This window comes from Enhydra lutris, unplaced genomic scaffold, assembly GCF_002288905.1.
Source record: "Enhydra lutris kenyoni isolate GAN:26980312 unplaced genomic scaffold, ASM228890v2 scaffoldscaffold9, whole genome shotgun sequence".
Taxonomy (NCBI): Eukaryota; Metazoa; Chordata; class Mammalia; order Carnivora; family Mustelidae; genus Enhydra; species Enhydra lutris.
Genome location: NW_019154093.1, coordinates 52305325 through 52324929, shown reverse-complemented (window position 1 = coordinate 52324929; position 19605 = coordinate 52305325). Strand labels below are relative to the sequence as shown.

At 35.7% G+C, this 19605-nt stretch overlaps 1 protein-coding gene across 1 annotated transcript in view; it reads left to right on the top strand.

Annotated features, from left to right (window-relative positions):
• The window catches only part of LOC111143380 (collagen type XXIV alpha 1 chain), a 388577-nt gene that overhangs the window by 271361 nt on the left and 97611 nt on the right, over positions 1 to 19605 (top strand). The window contains exon 38 of the mRNA XM_022497083.1: positions 19460 to 19513. Within this exon, the coding sequence (XP_022352791.1) occupies positions 19460 to 19513 (54 nt within the window). The remainder of the gene's footprint in view (positions 1 to 19459; positions 19514 to 19605) is intronic.

Here is a 19605-nt window from a genome sequence, read left to right as displayed (position 1 = left end):
TGGACATCCCTTATCTTGTTCCTGACCTTAGAGGAAAATCCTTGTTTTTTTCCCCATTGAGGATGATAATAGCGCTGGATCCTACATATAGGCCTTTATGGTGTTAAGGTATGTTCTCTCTATCCCTAATTTGTTGAAGGTTTTTATCAAGAATACATATGGTAGGGGCGCCTGGGTGGCTCACTGGGTTGAGGTCTCTGCCTTCAGCTCGGATCATGATCCCAGGGTCCTGGGATCGAGCCCCGCATCGGGCTCTCTGCTCAGCGGGGAGCCTGCTTCCTCCTCTCTCTCTGCCTGCCTCTCTGCCTGCTTGTGATCTCAGTCTGTCAGATAAATAGATGAAATCTTTAAAAAAAAAAAATAACATGCTGTATGTTGTCACATGCTTTTTCTGCATCTATTGAGAAGATCATCTGGTTCTTATCTTTTTTTTTTTAATTAATGTGGTGTATCTCAGTGATTGATTTGTGAATATTGAACCATGCTTGCAGCCCAGGAATAAATCCCACTTGATTGTGGTGAATAATTCTTTTAATGTACTGTTGGATTCAATTTGCTAGTATCTTGTTTACATCCATGTTCATCAGGAATATTGGCCTCTAATTCTCCTTTTTAGTGGGTTCTTTGTCTGGTTTGGAAATCAAGGCAATGTTGGCCTCGTAGAATGAACTTGGAAGTTTTCCTTCCATTTCTACTTTTTGTAACTGTTTCAGAAGAATAGGTATTAATTCTTCTTTAAATGTTCTGTAGAATTCCCCTGGGAAGGCACCTGGCCCTAGAGTTTTGTTTATTGCAAGATTTTTGATTACTGATTCAATTTCTTTGCTAGTCATGGGTCTGTTCAAATTTTCTATTTCTTTCCGTTTCAGTTCTTGTAGTTTGTATGTTTCTAGGAGCTGGTCCATTTCTTCCAGATTGCCCAATTTGTTGGCATATAATTTTTCATAATATTCTCTTCTAACTGTATTTCTATGGTGTTGGTTGTAATCTCTCCTCTTTCACTTGTGATTTTATTTGGGTCCTTTCTTTTTTCTTTTTGGTAAGTCTAGCTAGGGGTTTATCAATTTTATTAATTCTTTCAAAGAACCAGCTCCTTTTATTGATCTGTTCTACTGGGGGTTTTTGGTTGTTTCTATATCATTTGTTTCTGCCCTAATCTTTATTATTTCTCTTCTGCTGGCTATAGGCTTTATTTGCTGTTACTTTTCTAGCTCCTTTGTGTGTAACTTTAGTTAGGTTTTGTATTTGAGACTTTTTTCTTGCTCTTGAGGTAAGCCTGTGTTGCTAAATACTTCCCTCTTATGACCGCTTTTGCTGCATCCCAAAGGTTTTAGACTGTTGTGTTTTCATTTTCATTTGCTTCCATGTATTTTTTAAAAATACTTCCTGGTTAACTTTAACTTCCATATATTTGTGGTATTTCCAAGTTTTTTCTTGTGGTTGACATCAAGTTTTCATAGCATTGTGGTCTGAAAATAGGCATGATATGATCAGTCTTTTTGTACTGATTGAGGCCTGATTTGTGACACCATATATGATCTGGAGAATGTCCCATGTGCATTCGAAAAGAATGTGTATTCTGCTGCTTTAGGAGGAAATGTTCTGAATATATCTGTTAAGTCCATCTGGTCCAGTGTATCATTCAAAGGCATTGTTTCCTTGTTGATTTTCTGCTTAGATGATCTGTCCATTGCTGTAAGTGGGGTGTTAAAGTCCCTTACTATTATTATATTATTATCAATGAGTTTCTTCATATTTGTTATTAATTGATTTATATATTTGAGTGCCCCCAAGTTGGGGGCATAAATATTTACAATTGTTAGTTTGAAGATTTTTTAAATTTCCCTTTTTATTTCTTCTTTGATCCATTGGTTGTTGAGGACTGTGTTTTTAAACTTCTACATACTTGTGAATTGTCCAGCTCTCTTCCTGTTGTTTATTTCTAGTTTGATACCATGTGGTTAGAAAAGACACTTGATGTAATTTCTGTTTTCCTCGGCTTGTTGAGACTTATACTGTAGCCTTAAATATGATCTGTTGTTTGAAATGTTTCATGAAGACTTAAAAAGAATGTGTATTCTGTTGCTGTTTCATGGAATGTTCTGTATATGTCTGCTATGTACATTTGGTTTATTGTGTTGTTCAAATCCATTGTTGCCTTATTGATTCTCTGCCTGGATGATATAACCATTTTAGAGAGTATAGTATTAAAGTCCCCAACTATTATTGAACAGCTATTAATTTCTTCCTTTATTTCTGTTAATATTTGCTTCAACATTTAAGAGCTCCAAAGTTTGGTGCACAGATATTTATAATTATTATATATTATTGATTAATATTTATAATTATATATTATTGATTACTATGATATGATGACCTTCTTTGTCTTATGATTATATTTTGCTTAAAGTCTTGTCTCATATTAGTGTAACTATCTCTGCTTTCTTAATTGTTTAATGACTGTTTTATAGATCATGTCTCCTTGTTCTCTCTCTTGTTGTCTTTGTGATTTTATGACTTAAATGTCTTTATGACTTATTGTAGCAGTATGACTTAATCCTTTATTAAAATGTTGTGTATCTACTACATTCTTTGTGGCTAACATAAAATATGTTTTAACATCTTATTTAAAGCAGATAACAACTTCAATACTGTACAGAAACTCTATACTTTTACTTCTTCTCCCTTCCTCATATTTCAGGTTATTAATGTTACAATGTACATCTTTTTATATTATGATACAATAACAAATTATTTTAGTTATTGTTATTTTTAATGCATTTGTTTTTTAACTTTTTAATTAGAGTTATAAGTGATTTATAACACAATCATTACAATATTAAAGAATCTGGCTTTGAATATATATTTACATCTGTTGGTGAGTTTTATACATTCATGTTTTTATGACATTAATTACATTCTTTTCTTTGAGCCTGAAAAATGCCCTTTAACATTTCTTGTAAGACAGGTAATGGTGAACTCTTCAGCTTTTGTTCTTTGAGGAAAGTCTTTATCACTTCTTCATTTCTAAAAGACAGCTTTGCTGGGTATAGTATCCTTGATTAACTTTTTTTCTTTGAATATTTTGAAGAAATTATTCCACTTTCGCCTGGCCTGCTGTTTCTTTTTTTTTTTTTTTTAAGATTTTATTTATTCATTTATTTGAGAGAGAGAGATCACAAGCAGGCAGAGAGAGAGGAGGAAGCAGGCTCCCCGCTGAGCAGAGAGCCCGATGTGAGGCTCAATCCCAGGACCTTGAGATCATGACCTGAGTCAAAGGCAGAGGCTTTAACCCACTGAGCCACCCAGGTGCCGCTGGCCTGCGGTTTCTGCTAATACATGTACTTTATAGTCTTACAGGGTTTCTCTTTTGTGTGAGAAGTTGCTTTTCTTTTGCTGCTTCCAAAATTCTCCCTTTGTCTTTGATTTTTTTATAATTTAATTATGATGTGTTTCATAGTTACTCTTTTTGGATCCAGCTTATTTGGGATCCTTTGGTCCCCAAGAATCTGGATGTCCATTTCTCTCCGCAGGTTTGGGACATTTTCAGCCATTATATCTTCAAATAGACTTTTTGCTCTTTTTCTTCTCCTTCTAGCGTTATTAGTATGCACATATTTCACTTGATGCTGTCTCATATGCACCATAGACTTTTTTCCCTTTATTTTGTTCTTCTTCTTTTTTTTTTTCTTCCCCTATTAACTCTTCTGGGTAATTTCAAATGACTTGTCTTTGGGTTCACTGATTCTACTGCTTGGTTGAGTCTACTACTAAAGTTCTCTCTCTATTTAATTCTTCAGTTCAGTCATTGTATTGTTCATCTCTAGAATTTTTGTTTTCTATTTATTTGTTAGATTTCTCATTTTGTTCATGCATTGTTTTTATTATTTTATTTGTCTATTTGTGTGTTCTTATACTTCATTGAACTTCTTTAAGATGATTATTTTGAATTCTTTGTCAGAAAGTCCATAGAATTCCATTATTCTGGTATCAGTTATTGAAGTTTTATTAGTTTCCTTTGGCATTGTCATCTTTACTTGATTCCTTATGGTCCTTGTATCCTTGCACTAGTATTTGCACTTTTGAATAAGCAGTCCCTTTTCCAGACATTAGAGGTTTATTTTGGCAAGGATAGACCTTCACCAGTCTGCTTAGCTGATTGGTTAACTAGTAATATTTAGCTGACTGGTTAACTGGTAGCATTTGTGGACAGGCATAGCTTACTGTTGAGGTCTCCAGTTGGGCAAGGGCCCTACCCATGATCTGAGGTTGGAAAAAGGTTGTCACTGGCTGTTTTCTGCAACTGAGTGAGCCCACTGACTGGGCATCATTTTCAAGTGAGGCCAGAGACTATGCACCCTGGTTGGGTAGGGGAGCTGGTAGGGTGAGTCTCAAGTTATATTACCTAGCAAGGCAATATCTCTGATTGGACTCTGTAGTCAGGCAAAGTCTCATGTTGTGCACCCTAACTCAGTAGTGCTATTGGCTGAACTCCATGTTCAGAGACCATAAGCATGGCTTCATAGTTGGGCAGACCCACAGGTTATGCCCCAAGTTTGTATAGAGTCACAGGCTATGCTTCAGGATTACTTGGGCCACAGGCTATGCCCCTCTGTTGGGTAAGGTCACTTGCCAGGCTTTCTGATTAAGTAGGTTCTTCAGCTGTATCTCAGTATTAGCTGGGGCTGGAGGCTATATGTTCCATGGTTGGGTGGATTTATTGTCTAAGCTTTTATTAGGTGGGGCTGAAGGCTATGCTTTGTAGTTGGACAAGGCCACTTGCTGGGTTTCTTGCCTATACAAGGTTGCAAGCTGTGTTTAGTAATTGTACAGGGCCACAAGATAGATTTTGCTGCTGGGTAGACCTGCTGGTTGGGCTTCACAGCTGGGCAGTACTTTAAGCTGGGTTCCAAGGCTTCCCACGACTGCTGTTCAGGTTCTGTGGTCATTCCCAACATTTTGGCAGGACTGCTGGCTTGACTGCCTGCCTGAGTAGAGTTATAGCATGGACTCCATAACTGTCCAGGTTCTATGACTAGGCATAGTGGGATGGAAGTATGTGGTTAGCTGTTGGGCAAGGTTGCAACTCAGGGCCATATAATGGGCTCCACAGCAGGTATGACTCTTTGGCTGGGGACCCAAATTGTGCAGAACCCTCAGACAAACTCCCGACCAAACAGAGAGACCAACTCAGCTCTGTGGAAGTGCAGAATCGCTGCCTGAGATTTCACTCAGGTGCTACTGCAAGGAGAAATGCAGTCCACCAAGGTCTGGTACAGGTTGCTATAATCCTTGCCTCCATTCTCTGTCTCTCTCTGATCCTTAGTGGTCAAGCCCCCAGGCTTCCCCAGTGAACCCTGTGAAGTAAGACCTTAGTAGGCTACCCTGAACGCATTCCATAATACTGGGGAAGGTGAATGTCCACTTTTGGTTTTCTTTCCCTCACTGGAGAAACTGTAAGCCAAGGGAGCCACCTGATGCAGTGCTCTGCTGTTCTGGGGAAAGGACAATGCAATCAAAATGAAATCTTTACTCTTAACTTTTTACTGTGGTCTGCTGTATCTCTGTGATCTAGGGGAGTGCTTCATCCTCACCCACAGGTTCTGGGATTTTCACAATGATGGTCTTTTATGTGGATATTTGCTAGTTGGTCTTCTGAGGATGGCTGAATTCAGGAACGACTTATGTCACTATCCTGATGATGTCACCTCAGCTATGGAACTTCTGTCATAAAGTATTTGAAGGGGAACATTTTGTGTTATCTCAAACTTACTTTGACTATTTCTGATTTTTATTCATATAGCTGACATTATTCCTATAGAGTAATATCCTAACTCTAGAATGACATAAGAAATCCTTTGCAGGCTAATTTAAGCTACGAATATCTGATCTCAAATTGTAGTATTACTTCAAGGAAATTCTAAATGTCACATTGGACAGATTCTCTAACCACAGAGCAAATATAAGATGTAAATAAATAATGAGAACATCTTGTCTCTTACTTAAATCCTTAGTTTATGATATTTGTTATATTCCAGATATGGCCTCTCTGGATAGTTTACTTTTTTTATTTTACTGTTCATCTTCCTCACATCTTTAAATATGAGATCATGGGAGTCTTACTTAGCCTTTCAAAGATAGTTCCTGCCCCCAGGAATCTCAATTACATTTCCAAGAACTGAGAAGAAGCTCTATCTGGAAGAATAGAACAAATACCATAAATGAATCACAAATTGGCTGTCTTACCATTCACATCATTTACCAATAATTTTGATTCCTTTAGCAATAATTAAAAATAATGCCATCTCACCTCTTCCCCAAAATAATAAAAAACTGTACCAGTGTACTTCAACATGACAGTTAAAGTTCGAAAGTGAACCAGAAACATTGCCTGTTTTTCAGCAATTGGCAAATTGAGTCTTTTTTCCCTCTGGTTTTACATAACTGGTTAAGTGCCCATTTCTCCTCTGTCTTGCCCTCTCAGTCCTGGAAAACTATGATAGGTGTTCCCCTGCAGCAAATACAAAGCATTAGAGGATCAATCACCCCCCCCCCAAATTATCTTCAAACTATTGGTCCAACCTGACCAGTAGAATTTCACTTATATTTTCTCATAGGATCCTTCCAATAATCTAGTGATGCTTTATTTTCCCTACTTTATAACTGAAAACAAAACAACAACAACAACAAAACAGGCTCAGAGAAAGCTAAGAATATAGCAGATGGCAGAGGTGGCTCTGTCTAGTTCTTTTATTATGACTTCTGTTCCTCTAAGCCACACCACATGAGGTAACCAGGCTTGGGCTTACATTTCACCTTTTTGGAGTTCTTGATATTTTCCATCTTTTTTAGAGGACTCACCATGACTGGACTCACAGAGAAGCCAAGTAACAAATGCTGAAGAAGTGTGATTATATTTCTGAGAATTCTTGTCAAATTCATTTTTGTACGAGAAAATCATTAACCATTAACAATTATTAATACTTTGGCATGGATTTTTTTCAATCACTGAGTCTATTTCCCCAGCAGAACACTAAATGTTGGTGGGGATAACAAAACTAAGAAAAAGAAGGGCCTAGCCATGCCATAGGATAATAGACACAAGTCCCAGGAGGGGATGATGCAGCATGACAGCTGGTGATGGGCAGAACAGAGATGAAAAAAGGGGCTCAAAACAAGACATGGAAAAATGATAAACACAGATTTCATCTGCTTCATAATTTTTCCCAGGAACAATCTTGCCTCATACACATCTTTGGTGCCTTTTTTTAGTAACAACACATGTGTGTTTCTTTTTTATTCTTTTTGTTATTCTCCTTGGAATTTTAAATGCCTTTCAGCTCATAAACTCAATAAAAATACCATGGTACATTTTTTCAAAAGAATTTTATGATCCAAGGAGCTGTTGCTTAATCATACAGCCTGATGTTGGATTTATTTTTCACTTTAAAAAAATTCTTCCTTAAGCAATGTCACTAAGATGCTACCTATTCTTAAAAAATAAACAAGAAAGAGAATGAGAAAAAGAAATAAAACTTGTTTTTGAAGGAAAGAAATGTTTTTCTTTCTAGAAGATTGGAAAATGAGAACTAGATTGAAAAACAAAGCATGGGAAGCATCAGTAACAAATTCCCCAATCTAAAATGTAGACCTCTTTGAACAGAATTTTAGTATGTATATTTTATGCTTGAATTACGTGCTAAAGTGTTCACTTGTCTAAATGTATAACACTGTAGAGGAAAAGAATTTGGAAACATCTGAGAAGAAACATCTGCCTGACGTATGGTCTGTCATCCATTTCTTAAAAAAAAAAAAAAATCTATCACTGTAGTGTCTAACATCTAAACAGATGTGAAACTATGGGAGTTAAAAGTTGAATATATAAAAATAAAATTGTCTTCTTTTGTTCTGTTAGGACAAAACTTGGTTGGATTTATTGAAGTGTGATTTTTCCCATTTGTATAGAACAATATGATCATTGTTAATAGGGGACTATCTTAAGAAAACATGAAACCAAGTAAGGCTTAGAAGCTTTCTCAGTAGAATCTTTAAAAGCAAAGTCAGAGAGATGCGAGGACTTACCAATAGTTAAAAAAGAAGGATAAAGATATACATGACTCTTATTTCTGGGGTAATTTCCCAGGAAACCCTGAAAAACAGTAACTTTGGAAATTTGAGGTCAGTGGCATTAGGGAGTAAAGGACTTATTTAAATATTTATTTTCTGAATGATTTTTATGACTCTGGTCTTAGGCTTGTTTGTTCTGAACTGTTGTGTCATAAACCATCACAGAAATAGAAAGAACTCTGCACTGACCATTATGCAAGAATTGTTCTACCACTATCCCTGCTCTACTACTAAAGAGCTGTACATTGTTGGGTGAGTCATTCTTTGGTTTCTCAGTTTACACATTACACATAAAGGGAGCTATGCAGAACCTCCCAGGATAGCTGTGTCAGGAAGGGATGTTGAATGGGCAGGAGTGTTCTTCTATTATTAGGTGAGTCAGAAAAAATAATCTTTGTATATATATCTAATATATTGCCTTCTGTACAGGCTTTCTTTGGAAGAAAAGGCTCTATAGCTTTAAAAGAAAGAAAGGGGGGGGGCAGGTAGATTAGCTTGGATGTTCCTAAATTTGTATTAGCCTTACAAGTGGTGACTCTGTAAAATGTATTTGTCCATTCAATAATTCAACAAAGTTTTGGAGTACTTTCTATGAACCAAGAACTCTGCTAAGCAGTGGGGATCAAGGGGAACAAGATGAGCAATATTCCTAATCTTAGATTTTATAATATTATGAGCACTGACCATAGACGAGATCATTGCAAGTAGTGATAAATGCAATGATGTTCATAAATAGGGTGATGAAAAAGAATAGCTGGTTAAGGGAAGAGAAACCTGCTTCCAACAGGGCATTGAGGGAAGACCTCTCTGCATCAGGGAGGATTAAGTTGAAACCGGAGGAATGAAAAAGAACCAGCCCTCCAAAGAACTTTGGGAGATTATTCAAGGTAGATGGAAAAACAAGGGCCAAGCTGTGGAAATGAGAATGGTCTAGGTATTTCTGGAAAACTTAAAGGAAGCTAATCACAGTTGCAGCATAATAAATAGTCAAAAGTTGTTTGAGATGAGATTGAAGAAATAAATGGGAAGCAGATCATGAAGGATTATTTAAATCATGTAAGAAGTTTGGGTTTTATTCAAAGTATAGTAAAAAGGCATTGAAAGGTTTCAAGCAGAAGAGGAACATAGTCTGTTATGTTATATGATATATAGGATTATATGTTATATAGTTATATAGGAATCACTGTATAACTTGTAAACTTTGTTTAGTATATCTAATGTTATTGGCTATCTCAAAGGATACAATAAAACCCGGGGGGACAAAAAGAGAACAAAGTAAATTTGAATTGCAAGAGCATGTTATGTACAAAGATAATTCAAAGAGGGAGAGAATGGTCTTTTCAACAAAAGGTACTAGAACATGTAGAAATCTGCATACAAAAGAATAAAGTTGTACCCTTCCTTATACTACACACAAAAATTAACTCAAAATCGGTCTTACACTGAAATTTAAGAGCTAAAACTATAAATGTCTTGAAAGAAAACATAGAAGTAAATCTTCATGACCTTGATTTATGCAAAGTTTTCTTGGATAACACCAAAGTACAAATAACAAAAGAAAAAAATAAATTGGACTCCATTAAAATTAAAAGTTCCATACTTCATAAAACACCATTAAGACAGTGAAAAGACACCTGTGGAAGGGGAGAAAAATCTTTGGAAATCATATATAATAATGGACTTGTATCCAGAATATATAAAGAACTCTTCCAACTCAATAGTATAAAGATAAACCAATTGAAAAATTAGCAAAACATTTAAACAGATGTTTTTCCAAAGAAGATATATAGTTACCCAATAAGCAATTGAGAAGATGATCAACATCATTAACCTTTGGAAGAATGCAAATAAAACCACAATGAGACACCACTTCACTTGACTAGGATGGTTATAATAAAAAAAATTTTTAATTTTTCAAAAAACCAGAAAATACCAAGTGTTGATGAGGATATAAATACACATTGTTGATGGGATTAAAATGATGTGGCCACTTGGTAAATCAATTTGGCAGTTTCTCAACATGTTAAACATGGAGTTACTATATGACCCAACAACTCTATTCCTAGGTGTAGAACCAATAGAAGTGAAAACAGGGTTCAGACAAAAACTTGTACATAAATGTTTATAGCAGCATTTTTTATGATAGCCAAAAAATGGAAACAACCACAATGATAATCAACTGATGAATTAGTAAATGTATATTAATAAATGTAGTATGTCCATGCAATGGACTATTACTTGACAATGCAAAGAAATGATATACTCATACATGCTATGATTTTGATGAGCCTTGAAAACGTTATGCTTAGTGAAAGCAGCCAGTCAAAAGAGACCACATATTGTATGGCATATCCCAAATAAGGCAAAACCGGAAGGACAGAAAGTAGGTTAGTGGTTGCCCAGGGCTGGAGGTTGGGGGGCAGTGCAGTGGTTGGGAGAAAATGGGAAATTACTAGTTATGGGCACAGGATTTCTTTTGGGGCAATGAAAATATTGTAAAATTGATTGTGGTAATGGTTGCACAATTCTGTGCCTATATACTAAAAATCATTAAATCGTACACTTTAAATGGGCTCATAATATGGAATATGAATTATATCTCAAAGTTGTTTAAAAAATAGATGTGGTATGTTATTTTGAAGACAGCACAGCTATTCCCACATATTTAAAGTAATAGACTGGAATCCCAACTCCTTATATTTTATGAGTAGGCTCGACATCAAGCCAACTATTCTTTGTCAACATGACATTTATATAAAAGGAGTCTTATTTTTATAATTGTTGAAGAAATCTATTAAAACATGCACATTTAAAAATTGTTGCTATTTTTCCAGTCTGCCCTATAAGCTTGTGAATACACAAATGGGTTGCAATGGGTCTGTTAACTTTTAATAGCCAACATTTTAGAGCAAGATATTTCTTATGCATTTCAGAACAAGCACTAAAATAAACCAGCCTAATATCAGTGGAAGTTTTCTGCCACCTGTCCCCAACCCCTGCAAAAAGAGAAAACCTGTCTTTGAAAAGAAAAAAGAATGTGGACAAAAGAACCAGGGGAAATCTTTCTGATTATAATGTCAGAAGAAAATACAATATAGAATACAGTCAACCCCCTTTTTCACACATAATATGTTCTTCAAGTGTACAAAAGTTTACTGTGCAAAATGTTTCAAGTAGATCCATATGCTACATTTCTTAGAAACTAAAAGTTTTAGTAGCATAAAAATATCTCACTACTCTACACCTTTTATTCATAAACTTTGGTTTATGAACTTTAATACATGCTTTTTAAGATGTTATTTCTTTACAAATGGACACCAACTAGACTAGGTTACTCTCTGATTAAGGCTAAATAAAAATGATAGAATGGGCATGCATTCTATCATTCTTTTGTTTATTAAGTAATTAAATATGTATTAAGCGTCAGTTATATGCCAGGCACTGTTCTGGGTACTAATGTTGTAGCAATAAACAAAACAGACAAGTTCCCTGCTGTCTTGGAACATACATTGTAGCGTGGGAAGGCAATGTACACAAGAATGGTAATTTCTGATAGTGATAAGTGCTGTGAAAAAAATAAAACATGGTAATGGGATGAAGAGTGATTAGGTATAGGCTATTTTAAATTAAGGTCGTCACAAAAGGGTTACCTAGGGTTACACTGAGCCAGATGCCTGAAGGTAAGAAGCCAGTAGTGTGAATATCTAAGAAAAAGCTTTCTAGGCAGAAGGAACATCTAACACAAATGCCCTATGGCAGAAAGGGCATTTATTAGATGCACTATTAGAAAGGCGGAAATGTGGCCAAGTAGCTAGAATGTAGTAAGCAACTGGAAAACATGATGCCAGAGAAATAGAAGGTGCCAGATTATGTGGAGGATTGCAGACCATGATAAGAGGTTTGGAGATGATTCTGATTTCAGTGGACAGCCACTTGGAAGGTTTTAAACAGGGAGATGTGTTTGATTAACGTTGTTAGTGATAATTTGGGGTATTTTGAAGAAACAGATCTGAGGATAAAAGTGAATTTAGAAGGCTGTGGCAGTAATGTAAATGAAAACTGGTGTGGTGGTTTGGAATGTAAGAGGGCAATAGAGATAATGAATAGTGATCCCATTCAAGACATATTTTGGAGATAGAGTCAACTGGATTTGCTCATTTTAGATATTGAGAAAGAGGAAAAAAATTATAAAGAATAAATCCTGGTTTTTAGCTGGAGTAACTGAATTGGTAATCATACTATTAAGCATAGTATGGGGCTACAAATTGGTACTTAAACAGGTGCAAATACGTGATACTATTTTTGGTTCATCCGGTTTTCCTCACAAGCTCTAAGTTACTGATTAGTGAGGAGTTGTTGAGGGGTTGGGGGGAAAATAATTTTTTTTAAGATTTTATTTATTTATTTGAGAGTGAGCAAGGGAGAGAGAGCATGAGCAGGGGGAGAAGCAAAGGGAGAGAGAGAGAAGCAGACTCCCCTGCTGAGCAGGGAGCCTGACACAGGGCTCCATCCCAGGACTCTGGGTTCATGACCTGAGCCAAAGTCAGATGCTTAACTGACTGAGCCACCTAGGCGGCCATGGAAAATAAATTTTTAAATCCAATTCAGCTGAAAGCTTAAACAATTTATTCCCATAAATTAGTAGTCTCTGTAGATAAGACTCGGACTCTTATGATACTTTTTCTCAAATTTATCAGTTTTCGACCTCCCTCTTTTATTCCTTCCCATTAGAGAGTCTGAATGTCTGCTGATGGTAAAGGTGAAGAGTTCTTGGTTCTAGATGCAGGTGTTACTCATAATGATAGGGACATGGTAACATCCCTTGTCAATTTGCTTACCGCCTACCCTGCTGGCCTGTGATGATGACATCTGTAGCTAGTAGTTCTCATTTCTTTTGGGGGAGGGGGTGTTCCCTCTGAACTTCCACCAATCTGCAGATCCCTCTCAGGTCTTCTGGATTCTCATTCAGTTCTAGCCCAGGAAATCTGCCTTTCAGCCCTTATAGCAGAGCCCCGTCTTTCTAGAGTAATGACTGTTCTAGAGTAATGACTATTCACACACACACCCACACACACACACATACACAAGCTCCCCAGGTGTTTCTAGTTCCTGTCTACATCATATAGGAATCAAGGAGTAGCTTGGGAAAATTTAGCAAATATTCCTCATTTTTATTTTCCTGAGCATCCAAATTGGCATGGCCATAAACCAAGTGAAATCTAAAGAGATTCTGAAGAGGTAGTAGGGAACAAGGGTTCCACTCTGCCAAAACTCAGGAAGAGGAAAATCTGAACATCTATGTCTCTTCCTCTCTCTTTGCCTTCATGCATATTCCTGAAATCAATAGGGAAAGGGAAAAAAAAAAAAACTGGCCTTCTCTGTGTTTCCCCTATGTCATATCCTCATCCTTCTATAATCTAGTGAAGGCCTTAGAGTTCTATTGGAAAGTGTATCTTCTCTATAATATAGAACAGCCTGTGTGCTGGGTACTGTAGGCTCAACTTGGGAATTTTAAAGTTGCAAACAATGAAAACAGAAAAATTTTCTCTTAATACTTTCAGCCCTTTGGCAAATGAACCCCTCAAGCTGAATAGGGTAAAGTCTATATATTCAAAAAAGCAAAATAGAAAAGGAATTTTAATAATTTTCAAAATATTGCCCCATTACCACAGAGATGGGGAAGACAAGGAGAGACAAAGTTTAGGGGTTTGAGGAGGGAATTCAGGGTTCAGTTTGGGACACATAAAGTTTGAGATGCATATTAGAAATTCAAAAAGATGTCAGTAGGTGGGAAAATCAGGTCATTGGTGCTGTCAGGAGAGGTGATATAACTTTAGGAATCATTAGTCTATCAGGAGACAAAGAGATAGTATAAATAAGTAGAAAATTTGAGAAGCATGCTGTCATGTAAACAAAAGTTTTAAAAAGTTGTAAGAATGGAAAATAGTTTCAGATAAAATGAGCCACTGGATTATTGGATGTGGCTATTTGAAGGTCAGTTGTCCAAAAGGAGGCAATTTCAGAGTTGTGGTAAGAACAAAAGCCCAAAGGAAGACGGAAAGAGAAGTAAGGAAATAGTGACAATGAGCATAAACAAATCTTTCAGAAAGCTTTGCTATGATGTGGAAGCAAAAACAGAACTAGAAGAGTACCTGAGAAATTGAGTGAGTGAATAGAAAGGGAGGGAGGGACATGAGGTCAAGGAAGGATTTTTCTCAAATGAGTGCTATCCAGCATATTTAATTGCTGTTGGAAGTGAGTGAGTTGAGAGCAGAAAATTGATAGTGAAAGTGTAGGAGAAGGCCTTGAAGAGGACATGGGGTTTAGATCCAAGTGAGAAGCTGGCCTCAGGTGAGAAACAGGGAAACTTCTTCCTTCATCAGAGAAGTGAAACAATATGTGCATACACAAGGAGGTATGTCGGTACATTGGGTGTTGGGAAGAGATTTCTCTTTCTTGATTGTTACTGGTCTCAGTGCAGTACGAGGCAAGGTAATTAACTTGAAAATGAGGTGAGAATGGAAGTTTGAAGAATGTGCAAGCCATCTTGCAGAGTAATAAATTTCCCAATTATACACATTTGTGAGACTTAAATTTGTCACATTTTTACATTATCTACAAATTGTTATTAATATTTAAATATATAAACACAATGATGTTTAAACTGCTTTGTTCGTTGGCAGATAGCATTGCCACAGTAGTATCAGCTGACACCTGGGTATTTGAGTTCAATGCAGTTATGGAATGTTGATATAATAATAGGACTTATGAATTCCCTCTCATACAAGTATTGCAACAAAAGCCTAACATTTTTAAGAATTGTAACTTTAAGTCACATAACTACAAATTAAAGAAAGAAAAAATATAATCTCAATAGATGAAACAAAAAGTTTAATAAAAATTTAATATCCATGTTGACTATCATATGAAATGGTGAAACTTCAAAGATATGAGCAAAGATCACCACTGTTCAGTATTTCTATTCAACATTTACTCAGAGACCCAGCCAGTATAGTAAAATAAGAGAAATAATCTACAGATAAATTATTAGAATTAGTGAGATTTTAGCAAGATGTTAAATATAAGAATATACACAGATATAGATTCCATTCCTCTTCCCCAGCAACAGTTAGAAAACTTTAAAAAATACTATTATTGGAAAATAGTGTGGAGATTCCTTAAGAAATTAAAAAATAGAGCTACCCTATGACCCTGCAATTGCACTGCTGGGTATTTACCCCAAAGATACAGAGGTAGTAAAAAGAAGGGTCATCTGTACCCCAATGTCCATAATTGCCAAACTATGGAAAGAGCCAAGATGCCCTTCAACAAACAAATGGATAAAGAAGATATGGTCCATATATAAAATGGAGTATTATGCCCCCGTCAGAAAGGATGAATACCCAACTTTTGTATCAACGTGGACGGGACTGGAAGAGATGATGCTGAGTGAAATAAGTCAAGCAGAGAGAGTCAATTATCATATGATTTCACTATTTGCAGAACATAAGGAATAACATGGAGGACATTAGAAGAAGGAAAGAAAAAGGGAATTGGGGGAAATCGGAAGGGGAGACGAACCAGGAGAGACTGTGGCCTCTGAGAAACAAACTGAGGGTTTTGGAGGGGAGGGAGTGGGGGGTTGGTTGAGCCTGGTGGTGGGTATTAAGGAGGGCATGTATTGCATGGAGCACTGGGTGTGGTGCATAAACAATGAATCTTGAAACACTGAAAAATAAAATTACAAAAATAAATAAATAAATAAATAAATAAAAATACTATTTATAATACAACCAACAGCCAAATTAGCCCCTAGGAATAAATTTAACAAAAGACTGAGGGTTTTGGAGGGGATGAGGGTAGGGGGTTGGGTGAACCTGGTGGTGGGTATTATGGAGAGCACATATTGCATGGAGCACTAGGTGTGGTGCATAAGCAATGAATTTTGGAACACTGAAAAAAAATTAAATTTTTAAAAAATCTAACAAAAGATTTGCAAAGTTTTCTTGAAAAAAATTTTTATTAACAAAGACCTAAATAAATGGAGAGATATTTTATATTCATAGATAGGTGTACTCAATATAAAAAAATTATCAACTCTCCCCTATTAGTCTATAAATCCAATATGGTTTTAGTCAAAATCCCATAAGAATTTTTTGTAGGATTTGATTGATGAAAAGTGATTTTAAAAGGAATGTGGAAGAACAAAGGACTGATATCAAAACAGTTTTCAAGAACAAGTTGCAGGAGGTGGGAGAACAGTGGTGTGTGGAACGGAGAACTTGCCCTACCTGATATCATAACTTACTATTAAAGCTAGAGTAATTTAGTCAGTGTCACACTCATTCACAGGAAGACAAAGAGGAGACCAGTGGAAATAGAAGATAACCTAGACTCAGATCTCAGTATATTTTGAATCTTGAAGTTTGAGAAATTGATTATAGATGGAAGATCACTAAGGAAAGGATGAAATATTCAATAAACGGTACTGGTACAATTGGTTATCCAAATGGAAAACAATATAAAACAGCTCCTTCACACCAGTGTGCAAACACATAAAAGAATGAAATTCCAATTGAAGACCTAACTATGAACATCAAAATGTTAAATATGAGAACATTTATGAGATTATTTCATGATCTCCTGAAGGGAGAGGAGAAGGATCTCCTGAACACTGAAAGAAATAAGAAAGTATTGATGAATATGACTACATTAAAACTGCAAGTTTGTATTAATCAAAAGTTATGTTCAACAAAATGAGAAAGTAAGCTACAGGCTGAGAGAAGAGATCTGTATTACATAGAATGAGCAAAATACAAGTATCAGGAGTATGTGTAAAAACTTTTATGTACAACTCAGTAAGAATAGCTCAGGAGAATATTGGGCAGAAGATAAGAGCCAGAGATTCACATATAGATGTCAGATAATGGTATGAATAGATAATCATTCCTCCTTAGTAATCAGAAATATTCAAATTGAAGACACAAACAATTTATCATTTTCCACAGTGAGATGGATATATTTTAAGTCTGACAGTACCAAGCATTACAGAAGATTTGGAGTAATTAGACTCAAACATTGCTGTGGAAATGTAAATTGGCAAAACTACTTTGGAGAACAATTTGACAATATCTTGTCTACTTGAAGATGTGTATATTCTATAACTCAGCAACTTAACTTCAAGAGTTATACCCTAAAAAACAGAACAAAACTTTGACATGGCACATAGAGAGATGCACAAGGTATTTATTGCATTATCCATAAAAGAAGAAAAACCCACACCAAAAATTCATCAGTAGGGAAGGGTTTAAATAAGTTATGATTTGGTAAGAAAATGGAATCCTATAGAATTAAAACCAGAAAATGAATGGATTAAAGACCGATTGATATCAAAAACAAAATGTGTATTAAAATGGAATCCTGTAGAATTAAAACCAGAGAATGAATGGATTAAAGACCAATTGATTTCAAAAACAAAATGTGTGTTTACAAAGTTTCAAAAGAATACATAAAGTACGCTTATTTAAAGTTTGAAAAGATGCAAAATAACCATATGTTGCAAATGGAGTGAAAGTATAAAGAAATGCATGGGAATGATAAACAAATTGAGGGCAATGCTTGCACCTGAGTAAAGAGAGAGGGTGACATATTTGGAAAGGTATGTGTAAAGGGACTTCAAATATGTACATATGTATATTGCTTCTTTTTCTTCAAGTAGGTGCTGGGTACAAGGGTATTTTTTGTACCTTCTAATATTTTTATATATATTTGAATATTACATAATACGCTTGAAAAAAGCAACAGTAGTAGTGATAACTGAGTTAAGCTCTTCAGTGTAAGTCCAATTCTTTCTAATAAGCAGTACATGCATTATCTCATTTAATATTAGTAACCTTCTGAAAGGTATTATTTTACCTCTTTTATCTAATGGGAAACTGGGGCCTTTAGAAGTTAAATAATCTACTTATGGTCGTATTGCAGTAAGGTGACAGAGCCAGAATATAAAACGAGCAGTCTGACTTTTAAAAGTTCACACCATTAATCTCTAATGAAAGTTAATCTGCCTCCTTTTAAAACTCCACATTAACCACAAAGAAATCGCGGGTTAGTGCAACTATCATTTCAACCTCTGGATGCAGCTAGAACTACAGCAATAGAACTTAACCATTTTGGCTTCTAAATTCAGTGACTTCATGAGGCTAGAAGAGCATTTGCTCAGGAGTAGAGGGCATGCGTCATTTCCTTAGGTATCTGTTTATTCGTTTAACAAATATTTATCAAGAGCCTACATAGCACAGTGGTAAACCACAATTTATTTCTTGTCTACATCATTTTTGCAGTTTGCCAAGCTTTGGGACACAAATTTGAGATTTCCATTTTCATTTCCAGCTAATGCAAGGAGTGCCATGATTAATTATTAGCCATTTTAGAACTTGTATCCTCTGGTTTACTGTGGATCTCATTTAAGCCTAATTATTGTTGACCTGCAAATTCACATGACATCTAAAGTATTTTAGCCAATTTTTACTTGAAAAAATATATATTAAAAACTTCTGTGTTTGTCTAAATAAAATACTGATTGAAATGAAAATATTGTTTTAAACAGTTTAATGTGACTACCTCCTTTTTCTCCATGTATTTCCCTCTTTCCTTTTTTCCACAGATCAAAGAAAATCTCCTAACCTACTCCAATAAGATTTTGAGAGTCTTCTTGACCATTTTTAGATATATTTTATAATCCTGTATATTCAATAAGATATTGAACCCACAGCAGCTCATAGAACTGCTAAAATGGATGCCCGGGGTTTACTTTAATTATAGTCTCACCAATTAAAATAGTTACACTGAAACCAAGTAATTTTCTTCCTATAATAAAGAACAGTTTAATTTTATCTATCTTGGCTAGTTTGTATATGTAAATTTTACTCACTAGTAACAGCTAGACCTCTAAATCATTGTGACCTATTTTTAAATGATTACACACGGCGCCTGGGTGTCTCATTTGGTTGAGCCTCAGACTCTAGGTTTTGGCTCAGGGCATGATCCCAGGGTTGAGAGATGGAACCCATGTGGGGCTAGGCATTTGGTGCAGAATCTGCTTGAGATTCTTTCCCTAGCTCTCTTGCCCCCCCTGACTCGTGCATGCATGCTCTCTCTAAAACAAATAAATAAAATCTTTAAAAATAAATGCACAAGCACAATATTTATTGTTGAAAACAATCCTCATTTTTACATAGTGTTCGATTCAGTGATTATGTGATGTAAGTATTTAAACATTCCTATCTAGTCCTTTCCTTAACAGTTTATTTTCTTTTTTATGTTGAATATCCAGGGACCTGAAGGAATTGTGGGAATTCCAGGACAAAGAGGTCGTCCCGGGAAAAAGGTAATTTTTTTTAACATCTTTTTATTTTTTTTTTAACATCTTTTTTTTTTTTTTTTACATCTTTTTCTGGCACATCTTTCTTCTGATGTGCC